We start from the raw sequence: 24870 nt of genomic DNA, 5'->3' as shown, positions 1-24870 counted from the left end.
TGATAATCTATTTGGGAAAAGAACTGAGAAAAATGAATATGTGTGTATGTATGACTGGGTCACTGTGTTGTACAGCAGAAATTATCACAACCTTGTAAATTAACTATACTTCAATAAATAAACTTATATAAATAAAATAAAGATGGGGGCTCTGGAGTTCCTGCTCTGGTGCGGGTTAAGAATCTGACTATAGGAGTTTCTGCCATGGCTCAGTGGTAACAAACCCAACTAGTATCCATGAGGCCACAGGTTCAATCCCTGGCCCCACTCAGTGGGTTAAGGATCCAGCATTGCTGAGACCCATGGTGTAGGCTGCAGACACGGCTTGGATCTGGCATTGTTGTGGCTGTGGTGTAGGCTAACAGCTGCAGCTCCAACTTGACCCCTAGCCTGGGAACTTCCATATGCCTCGGGTGTGGCCCTAAAAAAACAAACAAACAAACAAACAAAGAAAAAAGAAAAAAAAAGAGAAGAATCTGACCACAGTGACTAGGGTCACTGCAGAGGTATGAGTTTGATCCCCAGCCCCACACAGTGGGTTAAAGGATCCTGTGTTGCCATAGCTGAGGTGTAGGTCACAGCTGTGGCTCAGATTCAATCCCTGGCCCAGGAACTTCCATATGCTTCAGGTGCAGCCATAAAATAAAAAATAATAATAACAATAAAGCTGGGGACTGTGCCATCTTCCACACTTGGCTTCCGAGGGTGCTCTGGTCAATGCCATCTCCTAGCCAGCTGGGAGGAAAAAGAGAGGGTCCAAGGCAAGTGGCTTCATCCTTCAGTGAATGACCTGAAAGTTACACAAAAAACACCCTCTCATATCTCGCTGGCCTGAACTAGGTCACAATACTATATCCAGATGCAAAATGGATGTGTGTTTTTGTGTGTGTGTGTGGAACATAGATAAAAGTTGAGATGGGGTTCTTTTTTTAGAAAAAAAAATTATAGAATTTGGGAGGTCCCACTTCATTTACAGTTATTAGAAAAACAATGGCTATATTCCCTGTGCTGTACAATATATCCTTGTAGCCCCAGAGTTTATACCTCCAACTCCCTACCCCTACATAGCCCTCTACCCATGGTAACCATTAGTTTGTTCTCTGTATCTGTGAGTCTGCTTCTTTTTTTGTTATATTCACTAGTTTTAGTATTTTTTGAGCTTTTTTTTATTATTTTTTATATCACTCAATGAATTTATTACATTTACAGTTGTGCAATGATCATCACAATCCAATTTTATAGCATTTCCATCCCAAACCCCCAGCGCATCCCCCCACCCCCCAACCTGTCTCCTTTGGAAACCATAAGTTTTTCAAAGTCTGTGAGTCAGGATCTGTTCTGCAAAGAAGTTCATTCTGTCCTTTTTTCAGATTCCACATGTCAATGAAAGCATTCGATGTTGGTGTCTCATTGTCTGACAGACTTCACTTGGCATGATAATTTCTAGGTCCATCCATGTTGCTGCCAATGCCAGTATTTCATTCCTTTTTAATGGCTGAGTAATATTCCATTGTGTATACGTACCACTTCTTTATCCACTCCTCTGTTGATGGACATTTATGTTGTTTCCATGTCCGATTTACAATTGCAAATAGTGCTGCAATGAATGGTAGAGTACCTGTGTCTTTTCAAGTCATGGTTTTCTCTGGATAGATGCCCAGGAATGGGACTGCTGGATCAAATGGTAGCTCTATTTTGAGTTTTATGAGGAATCTCCATACTGTTTTCCACAGTGGTTACACCAATTTACAATCCAACCAATAGTGTCATAGGGTTCCTTTTTCTCCACACCCTCTCCAGCACTGATTGTTTGTAGACTTTTGGATGATGGCCTTTCTGGCTGGTGTAAGGTGGTACCTCATAGAGGTTTTGATCTGCATTTCTCTGAAAATGAGTGATGTTGAACATCTTTTCATGTGTTTTTTGGCCATCTGTATGTCTTCTTTGGAGAAATGTCTGTTTAGATCTTCTGCCCATTTTTCGATGGGGTTGTTTTTTGGTATTGAGCTGCAAAAGGTGTTTATAAATTTTGGAGATTAATCCCTTGTCTGTCACTTCATTTGCAAATATTTTATCTCATTATGTGGGTTGTCTTTTCGTTTTGTTTAGGGTTTCCTTTGCTGTGCAGAAACTTTTACGTTTCATTAGGTCCCATGTATTTTTGTTTTCACTGTCATTACTCTAAGAGGTAGATCTGAGAAGATGTTGCTGTGGTTTATGTTGGAGAGTGCTTGGCGTGTGTTTTCCTCTAAGAGTTTTATAGTGTCTGATCTTATACCTAGGTCCTTAATTGATTTTGAGTTTATTTTTGTGTATGGTGTTAGGGAGTGTTCTAATTTCATTCTTTTACATGTGGCTGTCCAGTTTTCCCAGCACCACTTATTGAAGGGGCTGTCTTTTCTCCACTGCATATTCTTACCTCCTTTGTCATAGATTAGTTAGCTGTAAGTGCGTGAGTTACCTCCTTTGTCATAGATTAGTTAGCTGTAGGTGCGTGAGTTTAACTCGGGGCTTTCTATCCTGTGCCACTAATCTTTATTTCTGTCTTTGTGCCAGTACCATATGGTTTTGATGACTGCTGCTTTGTAGTATAGTCTGAAGTCAGGGAGCCTGATTCCTCCAGCTCCGTTTTTCTTTCTCAGGATGTTTTTGGCTACTCTGGGTCTTTTGTGCTTCCAAACAAACGTTAAAATATTTTGTTCAAGTTCTGTGAAAAATGTCCTTGATAATTTGATAGGGATTGAGTTGAATCTGTAGATTGCCTTAGGTAGTATAGTCATTTTGCTAATATTGATTCTTCCAATGTAAGAGCATGGTATGTCTTTCCATCTGTTTGTGTCATCTTTGATTTCTTTCATCAGTGTCTTACAGTTTTCAGAGTACAGGTCTTTTGACTCTTTAGCTAGGTTTACTCCTAGGTATTTTATTCTTTTGGATGTGATGGAAAACAGGATTGCTTCCCTAATTTCTCCTTCTGACCTTTCATTGTTAGTATGTAGAAATGCAGTTGATTTCTGTGTATTAATTTTGTATCCTGCGATTTTGCCAAATTCATGGATGAGCTCTAACATTTTTCTGGTAGAGTCTTTAGGATTCTCTAGGTATAGTTTCATGTCATCTTCAAATAGTAATAGTTTTACTTCTTCCTTTCCAATTTGGATTCCTTTTATTTCTTTTACTTCTCTGATTGCTGTGGCTAGCACTTCCAAAACTATGTTGAAGAGTAGTGGTGAGAGCAGACGTGCTTGTCTTGTTCCTGATCTCAGTGGGAATTCTTTTAGCTTTTCACCATTGAGAATGATGTTAGCTCTGGGTTTGTCATATATGGCCTTTATTATGTTGAGGTAGGTTCCCTTTAAGCCAATTTTCTAAAAGGTTTTTATCAGAAATGGGTGTTGGATCTTGTCAAAGGCTTTTTCTGTGTCTATTGAGAGAATCATGTGGTTTTTATTCTTCAGTTTATTAATGTGGTGTATCGCACTGATTGATTTGCAGATATTGAAGAATCCTTGCATCCCTGGGATAAATCCTACTTGATCGTGATGTACAATCCTTTTAATGTATTGTTGGATGTGGTTTGCTAGTATTTTGTTGAGGATTTTTGCATCTGTGTTCATCAGTGAAACTGGCCTGTAGTTTTCTTTTATTGTGGTATCTTTGTCTGGTTTTGGTATCAGGGTGATGATGGCCTCATAGAATGAATTTGGTAGTGCTCCTTGCTCTGCAATTTTTCGGAATAGTTTCAGAAGAACAGGTGTTAACTCTTCTCTGAATGTTTGAAAGAATTCACCTGTTTATCTAAAAAATAAATAAATAAATTGCTTTTAAAGAAAGATGATGAAACTGAGGCTCAAAGATTAAGTCACTATTTCAGTTATCAGCTAATGCATGGAAGATCCTAGAATGGCATCCCAGTGTTCTTCTGAATCCAAATGCCATGCTCTTGCTGCCTCCCAGTTTACACACAACAGTGAACAACACACGGTTTTCAGAAGAAGAGACAGATCTTTGGGTGAGCTTCTCTTACTACTACAATTAAGCATTTCTAGAATATCCTCCTTGGCCACTCTTTCTTCTTTTCCCTTCACTCACTCACTTGGTTTGAGATCTCCCTTCCTTGGTCTCTTGTTCTATGTCGGGATCATTCCCAGTTTGATATATTGCATCCTCTGAGCCCCACTGGGCAGACTTCTCCCTTTCCTGACCATCATGTACACTATTTTATTAATCTTTCAACAGCCTTGGATTATTGTTGTACCCATTTTATTTTATTTTTTTTTTATTTTGTCTTTTTAGTGCCACACCCGCAGCATATGGAGGTTCCCAAGCTAGGGGTCCAATCGGAGCTGTAGCTGCTGGCCTACACCACAGCCACAGCAATGCCAGATCCGAGCCACATCTGTGACCTACACCATAGCTTACAGCAATGCCGGATACTTAATCCACTGAGCGAGACCAGGGATCGAACCTGCAACCTCATGGTTCCTAGTTGGATTCATTTCTGCCGTGCCCCATTGGAACTCTCTGTTGCACCCATTTTATAGTTAAGGAAACTGAGGCTCTCTCTACCTGTCTTTCACTTTGTTCTTTTATGTTTTACTTTGTCTTAGCCCAAGGATACTAAGGAAGATGCTAATGCCCAGTGCTAACTTGACAGGATGTGGCTTTTGGATTAAGAGCTAAAAATAACCAAACTTGTACTTGACTATGTTGAACATTTTCATATAGTGCTCCCTCTCTTTTCCCCTCTACCTAGATAACACCACTTGTGTCCACACTCCTCCCTTGCCAGCTTTTCTTTTATCCATCTTCCAGATCTCAGGTTAGATGTTGCCTCCACCCGGAAGCCTTCTCTGGATCCCACTTCCATGTATAGGCTAGGCCAAATCCTCGTGTGTTCTTATAGTCCCCTGGGCTTTAAATTACAGGATGCACTAAGGACACAAAGGTTAACAAGCAAAACTTAACTTTCAAGACTTCCCAATTAAGCTTAAGAAGGAAGGAATGAAAGAATTATGTGTCTAGGTGAATTGGCTGTAATGGATGGGGCAGGCAGAACCACTGTGCTACAAGGAAGCAGAGGATGATATGGGATATTTAAGGCTTTGGCACAGGGGGCGGAACCTGGGGGCAAGGAGATCTGTAAGTACAAAAAGGTGCTTTTCATGGCTGCTTTGGATATTCCACAGAACTTCAGAAACAGCTTTGGGAGAAAAATTAAAAATCACGTGGCACAACCCACATCCACTGCAGGAATTACACTACTCTTGAGTTTGTAAGGGTTAAATTAAGTATAGTATGCTTTGTTAGTTCAACAAACATTCATTAAACTCAAGCCCAAGGAACTCATTGGTACATTGTGGAAAAAGTACACTGTTTCTGTCTTTAAGGAACTTGTCAGGTAGCCCGATAGTAGACCCTGTATCCATTCGGCAAATATTTATTCCATGCTCTGTGTACCAACGCAATTCCTTGACAAATTAGTATTATTATCACCTTCTTTTAATAGATCAGAAAATTGGTCTCAGAAAGATTAGGTAACTTGTCAAAGGTTGTGCAGTTATGGTACGTGGCACCTTTCATCCAACAGCTTCTTTACTCTGCATGAAAACCCCCTATGAGGTAGGTCCTTTCATTATCTCCATTTTACATAAAAGGAATTGATGCTCAGAGAGGGCAATTTCTTAAAAATCACACACTGCTAATAAATGATAGGTCTAGGAGTCAAACCCAGGCAATCTAGTTCTAGTGTCTCTGCTCTTGACCACCATGCTGTGTTGATAAATTGTTCGACCAGAGTTGAACACAGGAAGATCATATAATGTGTAACAATGCAATACATAACTTGTGTTAGTTCTTTTAGTGTCCCTGAATTTCATTTTTCTCTCCACTTATTACCCAATTAATGCCATGACCAAAAATAAATAACAGAGAAGGAAAAAAACACAATTATCTGGGGGTAATTTTAGCAATAAGTTGGGAACCTTGCTTAGAGTAGGGGTTCTTACCCTCAGGTAACTGCAGACTTCTCTTTGAAATCATCTTCACATTTTAGTGTGGATGAGTTTACTAGCATTTTTCTGAAGAGGTCTACAGCTTTCTTAGACCTTCTTAAAGGATCTCTGATCCAACAAGGTGAAGAACCACCTAAAGAAAATAATAATAATGAAAAAAAGCTAATTAGCCTCCTGGAAGCCAACCAAACATCAGACACTACCATATTTCATTATTAAAAAAATAAAATCCATAAATGTTATGGGGCCATTAAAAATATTTACAGCAACTCTGTGATGACATAGAAAATGTGGATGCTGTAATGGTAATACAATATGATATTGTCATACATACTTTGCTTCTTCACCTGCTTCCCGCCTCAATCCATACATATTTCTCTTCCTTTCCTCCACACTGGACTGTACTTATCAAGGTCACCAGTGACCATTACCTTGTCAGGCCCAATAGCTACCTCCCCTTCTTCAGTTTTCAGCACAGCTGGCTACTGACTCTGCTTCCAGGCCAGGACTAGTCTGTTTCTCACCTTACTAACTCTCTTTCCCAGTCACCTTTCTGGCTACTGCTAAATGTTGGAGCATTCCAAGGTCCTCTACTCTTCTTTATCCTTCCATTAATCTCCCCTAAATCATCTTATTTGGTTCCATGGCTTGCAACACCTCACATTTTGAGTGAAGTTTAAGTCACATCTCCAGCCCTGACTTCTACACTGAGCTCTTAGGCAGGAATGTATTCAAATTGTCTACTTAAATCTCTCCTTGACTAAGATGTAAGCACTTCAGACTAAACATTTTCAAACAGAATCATTATTATTATTAGTCTCCATCTTTTTCAGTTCACAGAACAGAGCATAGGCCATAGCAATAAATATTTGTTGAATGAATAAGTCAACACACACACCCCCCCCAAATGTTTGTGGAATTACATTTAACAACAGGACATAAGAATGGTAGATAAACACCAAAATTTTAATTATTTGTACACGAAATCTTAAGAGTTTTCTTTAAAATGCCTTACAATTTTAAATGGAAAAACACTGGTTAAGAATATCAGACCTGGTGGAGAGGGATGGGCTGGGGGTTTGGGATGGACATGCTGTAAAATTAGGTTATGACGATGGCTGCACAACTACAAATATAATAAAATTAATTGATTTCAACAACAAAAAAAGAATGTCAGACTTGGAGACTCTTGGAATTCTTGGATATTCTAGCTGTGGTGCATCAGGTTAAGGTTCTGTCATTGCCATAGCTGTGGGCTTAGGTCCCAGCTGCAACTTGGCTTCCATTCCCGGCCCATGAACTTCCATATGCCTAGGGAGCAGCAGAAAAAATAGGGGGGGGGCAGTTCCCATTGTGGCTCAGTGGTATGGAACCCAACAAGTATCCATGAGGACTCCTGTTCAACCCCTGGCCTCAGTCAGTGGGTTAAAGATCCCGAGCTTGGGAACTTACATATGCTACGGGTGAGACCCTTAAAAAAAAAAAAAAGAAAGAAAGAAAGAAAGAAAAAAAAAGAAAAAGAAAAAAGGTGGGAGAATATCACATCTGGAGTTCCCTGGTGGCTGTGGGTTAAGGATTAAGGACCCCGCGGTTGTCACTGCTGCGGCACTATTAAGATCCCTGGCCCGGGAACGTCTTCATGCCACAGACACGGCAAGGAAAAAAAAAAAAAAAAAAAAAAAATCAGTCTTTGGAGCTGAGTGGCCTCGGCCAGATTGTCACTCATCACGCACCAGCTGCACATCCCTGCGTTCTTCCTATGCCACAGGGACTTAAAAAGATATACCTTATTTATTTCCACACAACGTCCACAATGCGCTTCTCTGTGATAGGAATGTAAAGAACTTTGCTTTGTGCAGGGTACAAAGTGAGGGGTAGCCATTCTTAGCTCTTAATTATGACAAGTGTGTTTTCTTTCATGATAAAATACACACTTTTCTTTAAAGCTTTACTGAAAAGTGGTGGGTTTTTTTTGAAAAAAGAACCTCTATAACCACATACCCACTCAGCCTCAGCGTCTGCAACTCCCGACAGCGCTCCTGCGCGGGCGCGCCTGCTCCGACTGCTTCTTCCTCCCACGTGACCCGCTCAGGCTCCTCCCTGCCTCCAACATGGCGGCACCCAGGGGCTCGAGACGCACGTGAAAAAGAGTCTGAGTACGTGGGAATCGGAGTGCAAGTCTGTGAGCCAGTTTCCCTTCCTTGCCGTCGGTTGCATCCCTTCTACCCTTCCTTAGGTCCTCGCGGGCCCTGCTCCTCTGCAGCCATGAAGACAAAGCCCGTTTCCCACAAGACCGAGAACACGTACCGGGTGAGCGAGGGAACTTGGCGGTGCGACTAGCTCTTAGCGGGATTCCGGAGCTACAGTGCTCTGGGCTGAGCGTGATTCACAGGCCTAGAAGCTCTGGCAGAGTCTCTGTCTCCTGGTATAGTAAACATGGGATGGGGAAAGAAGCCTGAACTGCAGATTTCACCTATGATTTGTGTGTTCTGGCCTGCCTGAGACTTCTCTTCGGTCCAGAGTTAAATTCAGTACCACAGACTAATTAATCGCTTAGGAATTTTTTCCTGTTCCTTTATCCTTGAAGACCGAATTTGGGGGGGAGGGGGCGGACCAGTGAAAGGAGGTGAGTGATTTCCAACTATTGGCTAGGACAGCACTTCATCTATTTGCTCCTTGAAGGTTTCTTTGCTGCTGTAACAACCATAGGTCTGTATACGTTCAGAAGCACTTCTGTTGGCAACGACTTAGCCAGATTCCTATGCATGTAGCAGGGTATGAAACCGAGCAGTTTTAGCGAGGCCACATCACCAACTTTCACCTAGGTCCATCCACCACCGTCTAACATGGAAATTTTATTTGAAATGATATAACTGAAAGAACTTTGGCAACTATATCCATAGAAGTATTTTCTTCGTATAATAGTGTGGTACGTTTATTTAGGACTATGTCTTTCAGTTCGTTTTTAAAGTTATCTTTTGTGATTTATAAGTGATGTCTGCTTCCATTTTCAGAACTCAGTTCTACATTTATAATTGATTAAAAATACAAGTCTGAGATTGCAAGCGAAGCATACCATTATTTCTAATGACAGGACATGAGGAGGCGTGTTAAAGCTTTTAACTTTCTACTTTCACAAGGAAATTGTCCACATGTGATTATTATCCAGCACTCAAACAGATATTCAAGATGTGATAACTATTAAATGATGTATTTTAAATATGCTCCTCCCCCACAGTTTCTTACATTTGCTGAACGACTGGGAAATGTGAATATCGATATTATTCACCGCATCGATAGAACTGCAAGCTACGATGAGGTAAGAGAATGTTAAATTAGCCCATCTTCAAGTATTTATAGTTGGTTTTTTAGTCTTTGAGAAGTGAATTGTTTCTCAAGCCATTCTTTTATGAACATGAAATAACATTAGTCCAATAATGTTTCATACAGTAGCCACACGTGACAAGTTAGATTTAAAGTAAAAATTCTAATGATCCCTTGCCGTATATGGCTCGTTGCTTCTATCACGTGAGTGATGTGGTGTTAGGATGTTGACTCAATTCTCAGGTGACTCTGATTCCAGCCTCTTCTTTTCCCATGTGCATTCTGAGCACTGCTGAAACTACAATTTTAAGGAGATTTTGAACAAGTCATTTTCTTGGGGCTTAGTTTCCTCTTTTATAAAAAGGGTCCCAACCATATTGTTTCCAGTTCTAATTATGCTGTAACTCAGTCTCACCTCATCTCAAAAGTCTTGTTTTTGCTACATCGTCATTATTTTTCTACAGCCTTTTAAGGTCCTGTATAACATGCCTTTAACTTAGAAATTCAACCTCAGTTTTTTACTGTTTTTCTCTTGGCTCTAGTCAGAGTCTTCTCACTGTCTCTTTGAATGCCTTGTTTCTATTAATGAGTAAATTCAGCATGTTAAATGATGTTATCTAGGTAGGCACGTAATGCTTGGGGAACTCACAGGAAATGGAGCCTAATCTAAATTCTTCAGGGATGTAGGTGGGGTGTCAAAAAGATGAAGTAGACAAGGTGATACCTGAATTGAGTCTGGTTTGTATGGATTTTAGCATGGGCAAGAGAACAGGAAAGGATGTTTCAGCCTGAAGGAGAAGGCTTTATAAAGCAACAGAGACTAAATCATGCATGTCACGAACAAGAAACTGCAGGGTATTTCAGTGTGCTTAGAATTGCATGCGGGATGTTGGTTTGTCTTGATGGTGACTGAGGGTGGGATGAGAGGGTAGCTGGTAAGAGATAAAGCTGAAGAGATAATCAAGGACCATGAAGGGCTCCATATGTCAGGCTAAGTTTGGATTATATCCTGAAGCTAGTGGAAGTCATTCTAGGATTATAAGGCAGGGGAGTGAATGACATAATCAGGTGTAAGTTTTAAATCTCGCTGGTTTTAGTGTGGAGGGAAGAGCAGGCCTGGAGTCAGGGCAACCAGTCGTGAGGATTCAGTAGGCATCTAAGTAAGAAGTGTTAATGGTCGTGGCAGTTAAGATGGAGAGAAGGAAAGGATTCCAGAGATAATAAAGAGGCAGAATGGAAATGATATATGACCTGCTGAATATGTGGGGAGGAAGGGAATGGGTTAAAGTTTATGGGTTAGTGGTTGAGGATATCATTCAGCAAGATAGATTTATAGGAAGAAGAGCACAGGTTGGTTTTGTTTGGGGCTTCTTGAGTGTGATATAGCTGTGCCATCCAAATGGTGATGGTGTCTAAACGATGTTTGAATGTATGGATCTGGAGGAATATAGGTGATTTGGAACTAGCATTACAGATTTAGCATGTGGCATGTGGTTTATAGTTTAAGGCACAGGAGAGATTGAAGGTACTGAGGGGTGGAGTGTAGTTAGCAAGAGAAGAGAGCCAAGAGTAGGATCCTGGGCTGGATGGTCCAGAATGGCCTCAATCACACCTCTGTCTGGGGCTTGTTGGTCTTGGTTGTCCTCATGGCCTCTTATTCCCCAATAAGCTAGAGTAGGCTTCTTTTCATGATGGCAGAATCTTTCCAAGACAGTAAAAGCAAAAGCTACAAAGCCTAGGTTTGGCACTTTTGGGGTCACTTACCTTGCATGTTATTGGTCAGAGCTAAGTAGACCAGGCCAGATTCAGGGGGTAAGGAAATAGATTTTATCTCTTTGTCGTGGGGCTGCAGGTCACTTTGCAAAGGGACAGGGACATAGTCTATCACAAACAGCTGATGTGTACCAGTCTTGGTGCTAGGCTAGGAAGGCCTTCTATGGTTAGGTTTTAAACTTAGATGTATTTCCCTTCTGTCTATGAGTCACTGAACACAATTTAATGGGATTCTCCTTTCTCTCTATTCTAACTTTTTATTTTATTTCATTTTTATTTTTTAAGGAGTTCCAAAGCGCAATTTAAGGGTTTATCAATTTTGGAATTGTAGATTTGACATGCTGGTTGTATGCATACACACACACACACAAATATACGTACACATACATATGTACACATGTATGGTAATAATTTGGGTTCAATCCCTGGCCTCGCTCAGTGGGTTAAGGATCTGGTGTTGCCATGAGCTGTGGTGTAGTTCAAAGACTTGACTTGGATCCTGTATTGCTGTGGCTGTGGTATAGAATGGCAGCTGTAGCTCCAAATCGACCCCTAGCCTGAGAACTTCCATATGCCACGAATGTGGCCCTAAAAAGCAAAAACAAAAACGAATTTTATATAAAGTATCTCCAAAAGGGGAACTGCTGGATTAAAGGACATACTGATTTTAATTTAAATAGAAATGCCACACTACTCCTCTGTGAGGTTGTAGCATTCATATTTCCAAAAGCAGAATGAAAGAACTGTAAGAGTCAACACATTTTTTTCAGCCTAAAATTGTGAAAAACAGAAAAAAAAATTTTAGTGTGACTGTTACATAGGTTTAAATCTTCTGCCCATATTGTACACCTGATTGCTTTTTTCATTGATTAATTCTTTTTTATTTTTAAATTTTTTTTGTCTTTTTGCCTTTTCTAGGGCTGCTCCCGCGGCATATGGAGGTTCCCAGGCTAGGGGTCGAATCGGAGCTGTAGCCACTGGCCTACGCCAGAGCCACAGCAACTCGGGATCCGAGCCGCATCTGCAACCTACACCACAGCTCACGGCAACGCCGGATCCTTAACCCACTGAGCAAGGCCAGAGATCAGACCTGCAACCTCATGGTTCCTAGTCGGATTTGTTAACCACTGAGCCACTACGGGAACTCCCGATTAATTCATTTGTTGATTTGTGGATGTATTGTTTTATTTAGATTATTACGGAAATTTCCATGTATTTTATCAATAAATGAAAATGGTATATTTTGTGTAAGTACTTCACTGTTGATTTTAGGAAATAAAATTTACTTAGATCATAGTTTTTCTTTGAGTTGGCTAATTAATGAACTGCTTTAATCTTGGCAGGAAGTTGAAACCTACTTTTTTGAAGGTCTGCTGAAGTGGAGAGAATTGAACCTTACGGAACACTTTGGTATTTTCTATTTTGTTTCTATTTTATTCACCCATCATTTTCACTGTATATGATCAAAACAGCTAAATAGTGGTGATGGAAAAGCAGAACTTACTCCTTTTCTTTTCCCACCCAGGGAAGTTTTACAAAGAAGTTATTGACAAATGCCAGTCCTTCAATCAGCTGGTCTATCACCAAAATGAGATAGTTCAGAGTTTGAAGACTCACTTGCAAATCAGGAACAGTTATGCCTATCAGCCCCTTTTAGAGTAAGTAGTATATTGAGAAAAAGTTGTCAATATTTATCTGGATTTTAAGAAAGGTTATGTTTTATACCTATGTATGCTTTAGATCTGGTGTTTGTAATTTCGACACAGGAATTTACCTTTTTTTATGCTAAAATATTAATATATTATAGTAAGACAAAATCTTTGGGGTATACTTTTATGCCTTTGTTTTATGCTTTATAAGAACTCCATTTTTCTTTGACATCCTAGGAATATCGATCCTAACCTGTGATGGAATGTACCTTCTCATTCTAGCTTGATTTCTTCGCTGCACTCATAAAATGTGAAAAAACTTACATGACTTTTGAGACGTGGTATCGGTTTAATTAATCTTCTCATCATAAGTGATCAGTTATCACTTGTGAAATAGATTTGCAGTATTTGGTTTCTGTACATGTCTCAGAGTCACTTAACCTGTCCTTATTTGTCATTCAGTTTGGTGGTACAGTTGGCACGTGATCTGCAGATGGACTTCTATCCCCATTTTCAGGATTTTTTCCTGACCATCACCTCAATCCTGGAGACTCAGGACACGGAGTTGTTAGAATGGGCCTTCACGTCGCTGTCCTATCTGTACAAGTACCTGTGGAGGCTGATGACGAAGGACATGTCCAACATATACAGGTGACCCTTTCTCTCTCACGTGGGTTTTTCTTTTCTTATCTTTCTTTCTCTTTGTCTTTGGCTTTAAGATTTTATTTCATATACAATTTAGTGCTGTTTAGTAAATTTATAAAGCTATGCAACCATCGCCACAATCCAGTTTAAGAACATTTCTGTCGTCTCCAAAAGGTTTCTCAGGCCTATTTGCAGAGTCTGTCCTCCTCCCCATCTGCATCAGTTTTGTTTTTGTGTTTTTGTTTGTTTGTTTGTTTGTTTTTTGTCTTTTTGCCTTTTCTAGGGCCGCTCCCGCTGCATATGGAGGTTCCCAGGCTAGGGGTCGAATCGGAGCTGTAGCTGCCGGCCTACGCCACGGCCACGGCCACAGCAACTTGGGATCCAAGCCATGTTTGCGACCTACACCAGAGCTCATGGCAACGCCGGATCCTTAACCCACGGAGCAAGGCCAGGAATCGAACCTGCAACCTCATAGTTCCTGATTGGATTCATTAACCTCTGCACCACGATGGGAATTCCATCTGCATCAGTTTTGAAAGCAGAAGCAATTATACACGTGTTGAATAGTCAGGATCGCCTCTGTGGAAACAACTGTGTGCTTGGGGCCCCTACATAGAATGGTTCTCTTCTACAGTGATATTTTTTAGCATTTAAGTTTTGTAAGTTTTTTTTTGGTCAAGGGCAGTTTTTATTGATACTGACAACAAGGAGAGACTCTCTGACTCCCACCTGGTTTTAGTTAAAATGTGTATAACACCTGGCAGGTGTGCCTGCTGACATGGCTCCCTGACCTCAATAGGGTCTTCACTTGCCTTTTCCCTGGTTTCAGTCTGATGCCAAACTACCTTTCCAGCTCCCTCTCTCATCATTTCCACATATAAAGTTGGTTCTCCAGCTTTAGTGGTCCATAGTCTCTTCCAGCAGTCTGCATTGACCTGATCTGACCTTCTGTTATCTCCAGCCATTGAAATCCAGCCCCCGCATCATCAAAGCCTGACCTGAATTCCATAAGCTCCACAGATATGGCCAGGCACCTTGGTCAGAAGTGAAAGCTTTGTACTCCGAACCCCCCCCCCCCCCCCGGCCTTCTGTGTACCACTTATGTTATAAAACTTCTATTATAATCATTTGTTTTTAATGTAATGGTGTCCTCTACAAACTTAAAGACTCTTCTTCAAGAACCCCATCCTAAGTATTTGCATTTTCGCAGCCCCAACATACTTATTAAGCCAAAAGAAGCACTCAGTGTTGGTGAGTAGCTGTGGACAGGAAAAGAAAATGACTTTTGTAGCAGTGTTTTATTTAAAGTAAGGCAAAGATTGTTTATAATTTAGTTCAACCTGGGATTAGATGGACTTTTCCACTTGGTGTCCTGATTATTACTATATACTTAAATTGCCACAGGAATGCCTAAGATTAAACTTTTACCTTCTCCCAGTTTAAGTATGGGTATAGGGTAGGATTTTTGGTTTTGTTTTTCTGCCACCTCCCTTCACCCTACCTTCCTTTGAACAAAGAATGAGAAAGAAATATTTTTCTGCCCTTTACTAGCTCTCTGTGAAGGTTTTGATAAAATCTGCTAGAAACCAAGATTACTTTGTTAAAGACCAGCAGGATCTTGGGAGGATACATAGCTTATTTGGTTTCATGGCTTCTGCTGTTACTTTGATATCTCCCGAGTCTCTCCAGTTCTAAATCTCTTTGCTTTCAGTATGACATGTTCAGCAGCCTGGATGTTTTCACTTGAAATAAAAGTCAACACTTGCTCTTCAAGCCAACTCTTTTCATTCATTCATGTGTTCAGTAAATGTGCATTCAGTGCCAGGCCTTGTTCGGTTACTTGGTCACCCTATATAATAACAGTGGTGCCATCCTTCTTCCCATCACTGAGATCTGGCCCCTAAGAGGCTTTTTTTTTTGTCTTTTTGTCTTTTTAGGGCCACACTTGTGGCATATGGAGGTTTCCCAGGCTAGGGGTCTAATCGGAGCTGTAGCTACCGGCCTACCCCAGAGCCACAGCAACTCAGGATCCGAGCCGCATCTGCGACCTACACCACAGCTCACGGCAACACTGGATCCCACCCACTAAGCGAGGCCAGGGATCGAACCCACAACCTCATGGTTCCTAGTCGGATTCATTTCCACTGTGCCTTAAGAGGCATTTTTGGCTCATTTGTCTTCAGGGACTCAAAGTCCTCTTGAAGCTGTTATTCACGTACTCAATCCAATAAAGACTACTTATTGTACCCTTTCTGTGTGTCAGGCACTTGGGATGCAGTCACAAGTGAAAAAAAAAAGATCCCTCTTCTCATGAAGTTTACATTTTAGCAGGGGGAGACCATCTTAGGCATGTGGCTGCTGTGAGCAAGGAACAGGGAGGAGGCCCGGGTGGTGGAGCAGCGTGTACAGCGGAGAGTCATCAGGAGATAGCAGAGAGAGGGTAGTGGGGCCTCTGACCGTGAAGGGCCTGTGGACACTCAAGTCTTTGGTTCCATTGCAATGACTTTTTTTTTTTTCCATTCTGGCTGTGCCCACGGCCTACGGAAGTTCCTGGGCCAGGGATCAAATCCAGGCCCTGATTCATGAGCCATGACCTACACCACAGCTGCAGCAACCATGGGTCCTTAACTCGCTGTGCCACAGTGGGAACTCCACATGAGGACTCTTGAAATGTCTCTTGGCCATTTCCCCCTACCATTGGCCTTTTTTATGCTCTTGTTTGCTCAAGCTTGTGAGACTTGAGCAACTTCCTAGTTGGACTGTCAGCTTCTTTCTTCCTTTATTTTGCATCATATACTGCTGCCCAGTTTCTCTGTTTGAAGAAATTCATTTCTTATTCAACCAATATTTATTAGTACCTGCTATCAGTAAGGAACCATGAGGTGGTGGAGACAAAACAAAAGCGGGAGAGATGTATTCCATGCTCTTCTGTCATTTGGGAGACCCCTTTAAACTATGGGATTATACAAGTAGTTACTTAGTCATAGCTATATGGCTCAGTCATCTTGAGTAGATTGCTTAGCCTTTCTGCCTCAAATTTAATTATAGAATGAGGGTAATAATAGTACCTACCCTGCAGAATTGTTGTACTGATTAGATAGTAAGTGTTGACTTAAATGTGAACTAGAATCCAAATGCCTTTGCTTAGAGTTCAAAGCTACCTGTTTACCTGGGCAGCTTTATCAGAGCTGCCCTCCCCACACACATCACCCTTCTTCCTTTAGACAGAGCAGCCTCTCTGTTACCTCTTGACTGGAATCACTTTTGCCCACCCCATGTCTGCGCTCACTTTGATATCAGTAATACACACTCCAGTCCCTGCTTGGGTTCGTCGTGTCTTTCAGGGATCACCACAAGTCTCTACCTTTACCTTCCATCCATGTCGTCTTTCCTGTAAGACCAGCACAGCTGATCTTTGGATTCTTTTTTTTGGCTTTTTATGGCCACATTCGCAGCATATGGAAGTTCCCAGGCTAGGGGTCGAATCGGAGCTACAGCTGCTGGCCTACACCAGAGCCACAGCAAGCTGGGATCCAAGCTGTGTCTGTGACCTACACCACAGCTCACGGCAACACCAAATCCTTAACCCACTGAGCGAGGCCAGGAATCGAACCCATGTCTTCGTGGATACTATTTGGATTCACTTCTGCTGCACCACAATGGAAACGCCTCATCTTAGGCTCCTTAATATCTATGATCGTCAGTCTTCTGTTTAACACATGGGTGTTGTAATGGAATGAGGGTTTAAACTACTTATTTTATACCAGCTACATCTTCCTTGCATACCTTGCACAGTGTTGAGATACCGTTGACGTGTAGTACATCTGTATTAAAAGGTCGATCAATTAAACATGTCTTATTTTCTCATTTATAGAATGTATAGCACACTCCTGGCTCATAAAAAACTACACATAAGAAATTTTGCTGCTGAAAGCTTTACTTTTTTGATGAGAAAGGTTAGTTTGATAATTTATGTGTTTATTCCTCATTAACCCTCAAGAATTGGATGAACAGAAACAGATACCTATTTAATATGATTATTATGGACAAGTTTTTTATATATATGAATAGAAACCAGTTACTCTTTTGAGTTTATCTCACCATAAGGTTGTCTTTGCTGATTAATGTGAAACAATTTTGGTCACTCTTTTATTGTTATTTATTGAATATGGATATCCTCTAATTCACGTCAGTAAGTACATGAATAGAGAGATTAATGGGAATTTTTATAACAATTTCCTGGAAGGAACAGATTGCATAGTGTCATTTATATTTGTTTTTAGAGGGTTTTGTAATTAAAAAAATCATTGCTATTAAATTTTATACTTGTAAAATAGAAGTATATAATTTACTTTAAAAGATAGAATATTATCTTATGTAGTTTTTCTTGGTACATACCTCCATATTATACCAATGAATTAATTAATCTTTTGTGTGACATTACAAGTGATAGTGTATTCTTGGAGTAGTTTGAAGGCATTGCAAGTGTCTATTCCTTTCAGAATTTTGTCCTAATTACATTTAAATAGGAATCTATAGAACGGCAAATATACACATTCTTTATTTGGTTATGTTTATGTTGTAAACAGAATTTTCCATTTGCATTTTGTTTAGGTTTCTGATAAAAATGCACTTTTCAATTTAATGTTCCTTGATCTCGATGAACACCCAGGAAAAGTAGAAGGAGTTGGACAGTTGCTCTTTGAAATGTGCAAAGGAGTTAGAAATATGTTTCACTCCTGTACAGAGAAGGTAAATAACCAGGAGGAGCACCCGGCGTCTATGTGGAAAGGGATTCAAAAGACAATAGATAAAAGATTTACACAGATGACACAGCAAGAAGATTGCCTGGAAGAAATAAAAAAAATACTAAATGGGGAGCATTAGGACTTTGAAGACAATGCTTACTTAATGTCAGCCCTAGGTCATTAGGTATTTTTCACTTAATAAAAAAATCACTGCTCTCTTCTTCATCCTGGATGCTAGAAGATAATATGAATTGATTAGTGAGAGAGGATGGTGAGGGGTGAGCAATTGTCTGATAAAATCCCACTTTCTGGTTTGGAAGTTCTTTGGGGACATGTGGTTGACCACCCACGCTGCCATGTCCTTGGTTATCCCAGACTGGATTTTAAGGGAGTGGGGGAATGATCAGAGTGGGACAATAACTTAAGAACGAGAGTGTACATGTTCATTTTCATGACTCTTGATTCCCACAGGCAGTGAAACTAATTTTGCAAAAGCTCGGACCAGTTACTGAAACAGAAATTCAACTTCCATGGATTTTAGTTGGAGAAACACTCAAAAACATGGTCAAATCCACTGCACTCTGCATCCACAAGGAACATTTTGGTATATTTTTTGAATGTTTGCAGGTGAGTTCTAATTTTAAGGATTTGTATGTAATTGGGAGTCCAAGGATTGATTGTTGGTGTTCTTGGTTTATCACTGCCGGAGATGGTATTTCATAATGGTTGTCATTATACCTTCACACACTTGTTAAGATTTTCCTTTCCTCCACCCCCTGAACTGTGTTTATTTGATTTGACATCTTATGCAGTCATGCACAGTGGTTAAGGGCACAGGCTTTGGAGCCAGATGGCCTCTGTTTGAATCCTGGCTTTGGGTCACTTACAGCTAGTATGACAAGGCAGAGTTATTTAAGTCTCCAGTCCTCAGTCTTTTCATCTGGAAAATGGGGGTAATAGTATTCCCTGCCTGTGAGGCTTGTGAGGAAATATTTATAAAAACACTCAGTGCCCCCAGAAGTGTGAGCTGTTTGTGACTCCCAGTAAATGCGTCTTTTTTTTTCTTTCAAAGCAAAAGAATGTGAAGTTTGAAATGCTTCACACAGTATTTTCCTTATTGGATTAACAGATGAGCTTAATATTTGATGGTTATTCTCTCTGTTAAATTCTCTGTTTACAGGAATCACTCCTGGATCTCCATACAAAAGTAACCAAAACTAACTGTGGTGAAAGTTCTGAGCAGATTAAAAGGCTGTTAGAAACGTACCTGATACTTGTAAAACATGGAAATGGATCAAAGATAACCAAACCTGATGACGTTTGTAAGGTGAGTCCCCAACATTTTGGTATATTTGTTTAGGGCCTGTGCATTAGAAGCTGATTGCTAAGTGAGCACTGTTTTTCCTTTTATTTTCCAGGTATTGTCCCAAACATTACAAGTAGCCCATCTCTCCACTTCTTGCCGGAAGACCCTCTTGGATGTAATTTCTGCCTTGATCCTAGGTGACAACGTCTCCTTGCCAGAGACCCTCATCAAAGAAACCATAGAAAAAGTAATGCACTTCAGCAAATATTCATTGAGTAGTTAATAATATGTTTAGCATAGAGTAAGCCTTCTGGGGAATGCACATGAAGCTTAGCAAAGGCTCTGCCTTCAGGGAATTTGTAATCTTGTTAAGGAGATGTGAATTGCATGTTGTAATGGAAATAAGCAAACTAAAGTGTGATGAAAGCTAATCTGTTCAGCAAATATTCACCAAACATTCACTTGGAAAGTGCTGGGTAAGGACTAGATGTTACAGGGTGGACACTTTGGGGACAGGGGGAGGGCTGTGACTTTTTTTTTCTTTTTTTTCATTGTTAAGGAAGTAGGGCCCTGGGAGTATGTAGTTACAGTCTGTTTAACTGATCCACTGACGTCACATTGAAACATGAAGATTACACATTGAAACATAAAGATTAATTGTATCTGGGTTAAGGACCAGAGAAAGATTGTCAAAGGATTTATATTTTGGATGGTCTTTGAAGGTTAAAAAGCAGTCTTCAGTCAGGGAAGGGGTTAAAAACTCTAGGAGAGGGAAGAGCAAAGATGTACTCAAAAATCTATCCAAGAAGGGCTCTGCTCGGCTTTGAAAGGTTGAGTTTTATCCTCCAAGTAGTGGAGATTTAATGAGACTTGCATTGTAGTACGTTTAGGAGATGAATTGGAGGGAAGTGGGATTGAAAATAGATCAAAGATCTTCCTCGCTTCGTGCAGTGCAGCAGCGTAATGTACAGAGGATGGGATAAAGCCATGCTGCCAGCCCTTTTGTAATTCTCTGTAGTTGGGAAAGAATGGAGCAGCTCTTAGGCAGAGCCCTGCGTCACACAGAAACTGTGTCCTTTATATTAAGTTCCTTTGGAGAAGGCTATGCATTTGGACAGAATCCAGGGGGAAGCTTGCCCATTACTCGTTAACTCTACTTTCTTTCCCGGAGAGGAGGGCCCAGTCCTGTGTCTCCCACCTGCCGTATCCCTCTGCCCAGTGGCACAGTTAGCAATCCAGTTCTTTTTGCCTCCCAGGACTCTATTCACTTGTATCAAGCATCCCACTACTTTCTGCTTGCAAGTTAGAAGGCCTTGAAGGTTTTGGATATTTTTATTTTCAGGGGTGGGAAAGTACTCTCTTTGTACCTCCTTTAATATTCTTTGCCTGTGATCCACAGATTTTTGAGAGTGGATTTGAAAGACGCTTAACTTTAGATTTTTCGGAAGTCATGTTTGCTATGAAGCAGTTTGAGCAGGTGAGTGAGATATTAAGTCTTGGATTTATTTTGTTTCGTTTTGAATCTGTCATGATAAAATAATCAATTTTCAGGTCCTGTAATTTTTGTTTTTCTGGGTTTTTTGAAAGAAGTAGAGGAAGTATTTGATGTTTTAGTCTACTTTTTTTTTTTTTAAGGCAATTATATTCCAATTCGAGGTCACAAGTGAAACTTCTAAGGCATTTTAAATGGTATTGGCTAACCAAATTTTTTTTTTTTTTTAGTAATCTCTTAGGAAGTTACAGAACTATGCAATAAATTAGAAAAAAAATGATTTAAGGAACTTTCATGAGAATTTGAAGCATAGAAAATAGTTTCTGAAACAGTTTGCATAGGAGGAAGGTCATGGATTCATTTCATTGCTACCAAATAGTCACCTGATAGAATGACATAGAAATCTTTCTTTTCTTTTAATAATGATTTTTATTTTTTCTATTATAGTTGCTTTATAGTGTTCTGTCCATTCTCTGCTGTACAGCAGAGTGACCCAATCACACATACATATGTACGCATTCTTAATGAGGTATAAATCTTTCTCATCAAATCCTAAGTTTATTTTGCCACTCCTGATAATCGGTGATCCTATAATATACTTCTTGGAAATCTATCTTGGTATCTCTTCTTATTTTTTCCTTTAGTTATTTATAATACATATTTTCATTCATCTCAGAAATAAACTTTTCTTTCTCCCTTTTTTTTTTTGCTTTTTAGGGTCACACCCAGGGCATATGGAGGTTCCCAGGCTAGGGGTTGAATCAGAGCTGCAACCTCCAGCCTATACCACAGCCATGTGGGATCCGAGCTGAGTCTGTGACCTACACCACTGCTCATAGCAATGCCAAATCCTTAACCCACTGAGCAAGGCCAGAGGCTGCACCCACATCCTCATGAATACGAGTCAGATTCATAATCCTCTGAGCCACAACGGGAACTCCAAAAAACAAACTTCTTTATACATACCCCAGCCATGGTCCTTCCTGCCCAGTGAAGGCCCTTTACTCTTTGGTTTTCTTAGCAACTAGATCTTTTCCTTCTTCCCAATTCCCTTTGGTTTTTAAAAACAAAAAAACAAAACACAACTTGTTTTTATCAGAGTGTTCTATGTATGTAGTTTAAAAGGTCAAATAGGCTAAAAGCAGTCGCTGGAGTCCCACTCCCATCTTCCTTACCAGGAAGGAACAACCACATCTGATGATTTTTAGCTGGTTTTTTTTTTTTTCTTCCTGGTATTTACTTAGTATTTTAAAATCCTCTAAGTATACTGCCTTTTCCTTGACTGGCTGGTTTTAGTTCTCCTCTGTAGGCTTCCTTCTGTGGTAGGTGGATTCTGGCTCGTTTACACCTCTCATCTTCTCAGTAGAGTCATAGCACAAATTTTGGTTGAATTCATGTTCACCATATGCTTAATCCTTACAAGCAAGGAGTATTTTATGATTACATTTCCTTTTCCGTGTACCCTCTCATTTTTCCTGAAGTTGTCAATTGCCTCATTCTTTAAAAACTGGAATCTTTTTCCCTGAATAGCTGGTCCATGAGTCTGTCTTCCAGCTGCGTCATAGAGTGTGTTTCACATGGCAAACTGACAGATTGCTGCTTAGCAGCTTTTTTTTCCTTTTCTCTGTTTTGGAGCCATTTCCCCCTGAGCCAATCAAGTCTGAATGGGTCACTTTCTCTGCCTACCACATAGATGTCATACTAGGACGTGCCTTTCTCCTGTTTCCTGGGTCCCGTGTCTGTCTCTTGTTGTAGTTTACTCTCTTGTTTTGCTGGAACACATTCTCCAGTCGTTCCTGTGAAAGGGTGAATAGAAGTAAAATTTTGAGATTTAGTGCATCTAGAAGTGTCTTTATTCTCTCCTCACACTATGTCGCTAGTACACAGGGTATAGTATTCCAGATTCTGTCCTTTTCCCTCAGTTGTTCAGGCATCGCCCCGTTGTCTTCTGGCCTCCATTGTTCATGTAGAGAGGTCTGGTGCTATTGTGATTCCTGAGTCTTTGGTTATGGTCTTTTTTCTCTGTGCAAATGTTAGACTCTTGCCTTCATTAGGTGTTCTGAAATGTATAACTGTTATTAAGTTTATTTTCTTCCTTATTTTTAGCTTTTCCTACCCAGCTTTCTCTTATATATTGAGAATTGCTTCCTGACCGATGAGGCTGCAGTCAAAGACGATGCTCTGGCCATTTTGGCCAAGCTTATTCTGAACAAAGCAGCACCTCCCACCGCTGGCTCCATGGCGATTGAGAAGTACCCTCTGCTTTTCTCACGACAGACTGTGGGGTAAGTTCTGCGTCTTCGTTCCCGGTATTGTTGGAGAGTTTCTCCATGTAAAACAGTGCATTGAGAATACTGTATAAACTGAAGATCTCTGTACATTAACTGGAAAGATGTCTTGTGATATATTGTTAAGTGAAAAAAGCAAGTTGTAGAAGAGTACAAGTAGTATCATCCCATTTTGCACAGTTACAACCAAATGTACATATAAGCATAGGAAGACATGTGGAAGGACCCACAGACAGGTTAAACTGGTTAATATCAGGAGGGTGGTAGGTAAAAAAAAGAGGTTACTATTAATTTTTTTAACCTTTTGTTTTTGTTTTGTTTGTTTTAGGACCACACCATCAGCATGTGGAAGTTCCCAGGCTAGGGGTCCAATGGGAGCTACACCTGCCAGCCTGCGCCACAGCCACAGCAACATGGGATCTAAGCCACCATGTCTGTGACCTACACCACAGCTCATGGCAATGCCGGATCCTGAACCCACTGAGCAAGGCCAGGGATCAAACCCAAATCCTCATGGATACTAGTCGGGTTCGTTACTAACCACTGAGCTACAATGAGAACTCCCTAACCTTTTATTTTTAGACAATTGTACGTTCGTGTGTGATTGCAAGAGATAGTACAGAGCAGTTCCATAGTTCCACCCTTCACTTGGTTTCCCCCAGTGGCACTGTCTGCCACAAGTTTACTGCACTATCACAACAAGGAAATCGACGTTGGTACAATCCGCCAACCTTATTCAGATTTACCAGTTTTACCTCATTCATCTCTGTCTGTGTGTATGGGTATATAGCTCTGCGCGGTTTTATCTCATCTATTCACAGCCACCACCAGAGTCAAGATGCATTGCTCTTCCATCCCTGCAAGGGTCTCTCGTGCTACCTTTTAATAGCCACACTCACCCTGTCACTCCCTGTTCCATCGCTAACACCTGGTAACCACTAATCCTATTCTCCATTTTTGTGATTTGGTTGCTTCAAGAGTATTATAAAAATGAAATTATACAATACACCTTTTGAGATTGGCCTTTCCTCTCAACATTATTCCCATGAGACCCATCTAAGTTGTGGTGTGTATCAGTAATCTATTCTTTGTTATGCTGAACGTCTTTGTATGCTGTTACTGAGTAGTATTCCATGGTATTGGATGTAGCAATTTGTTTAATCATTCACTTGTTAAAAGACATTTAGGCATTCCTAGTTTTTGCCTATTGTGAATAAAGCTGTTGTAAACACTCATGCACATCGCTTTCCACTTTTCTGAGATAAATGTCCCAATGTGAACTTGTTGGGTTATATGTTAAGTGCATGTTCAGTTGTGTTTTTTGTTGTTATTGTTTTGTTTGTTTGTTTGTTTGTTTTAGGGCCACACCTGCAGCATAAGGAGGTTCCCTAGCCATGGACTGGCTAGGGGTCCAGTTGGAGCTGTAGCTGCTGGCCTATGCCAGCCACAGCAACTTGGGATCCAAGCCATGTCTTCGACTTACACCACAGCTCATGGCAACGCTGTACCCTTAACCCACTGAGCAAGGCCAGGGATCGAACCCGTGTCTTCGTGGATGCTAGTCAGGTTCATTAACTGCTGAGCCGTGATGGGAACTCCCCATGTTCAGTTTTATATGAAACTACCAAATG

The 24870-nt window shown here is 40.6% G+C and overlaps 1 protein-coding gene and 1 long non-coding RNA gene across 3 annotated transcripts in view; one reads left to right on the top strand and one right to left on the bottom strand.

Moving 5' to 3' along the window:
- The window catches only part of LOC102164671 (uncharacterized), a 43473-nt gene extending 35395 nt beyond the window's left edge, over positions 1-8078 (bottom strand). The window contains exons 1-3 of one of the 2 annotated variants that reach the window (XR_014804230.1): positions 8016-8078; positions 6009-6147; positions 1722-3798 (exon numbers count right to left, since the gene is read on the bottom strand). This is a non-coding gene — a long non-coding RNA (uncharacterized LOC102164671). Of the gene's footprint in view, positions 1-1485; positions 3799-6008; positions 6148-8015 lie in introns of those variants that run through there. The other variant, XR_303603.4, reaches the window with a different exon arrangement.
- Positions 8079-8104: 26 nt separating this feature from the next.
- UTP20 (UTP20 small subunit processome component) overlaps positions 8105-24870 on the top strand; it is a 99513-nt gene continuing 82747 nt past the window's right edge. Inside the window, exons 1-12 of the mRNA XM_005664203.4 lie at positions 8105-8324; positions 9253-9333; positions 12455-12521; positions 12637-12769; positions 13223-13411; positions 17280-17361; positions 18020-18157; positions 18625-18780; positions 19334-19480; positions 19572-19706; positions 20859-20936; positions 23058-23236. Coding sequence (XP_005664260.2) covers positions 8280-8324; positions 9253-9333; positions 12455-12521; positions 12637-12769; positions 13223-13411; positions 17280-17361; positions 18020-18157; positions 18625-18780; positions 19334-19480; positions 19572-19706; positions 20859-20936; positions 23058-23236 — 1430 coding nt within the window. The 5' untranslated portion in view covers positions 8105-8279. The remainder of the gene's footprint in view (positions 8325-9252; positions 9334-12454; positions 12522-12636; positions 12770-13222; positions 13412-17279; positions 17362-18019; positions 18158-18624; positions 18781-19333; positions 19481-19571; positions 19707-20858; positions 20937-23057; positions 23237-24870) is intronic.

This window comes from Sus scrofa, chromosome 5 (assembly GCF_054392235.1).
Source record: "Sus scrofa isolate SSC_HxYL_T2T_F1_AM1 chromosome 5, Sscrofa_HxYL_maternal_Yorkshire_Landrace_v2.0, whole genome shotgun sequence".
Classification (NCBI taxonomy): domain Eukaryota; kingdom Metazoa; phylum Chordata; class Mammalia; order Artiodactyla; family Suidae; genus Sus; species Sus scrofa.
This window is presented reverse-complemented; position numbering and strand designations above follow the sequence as displayed.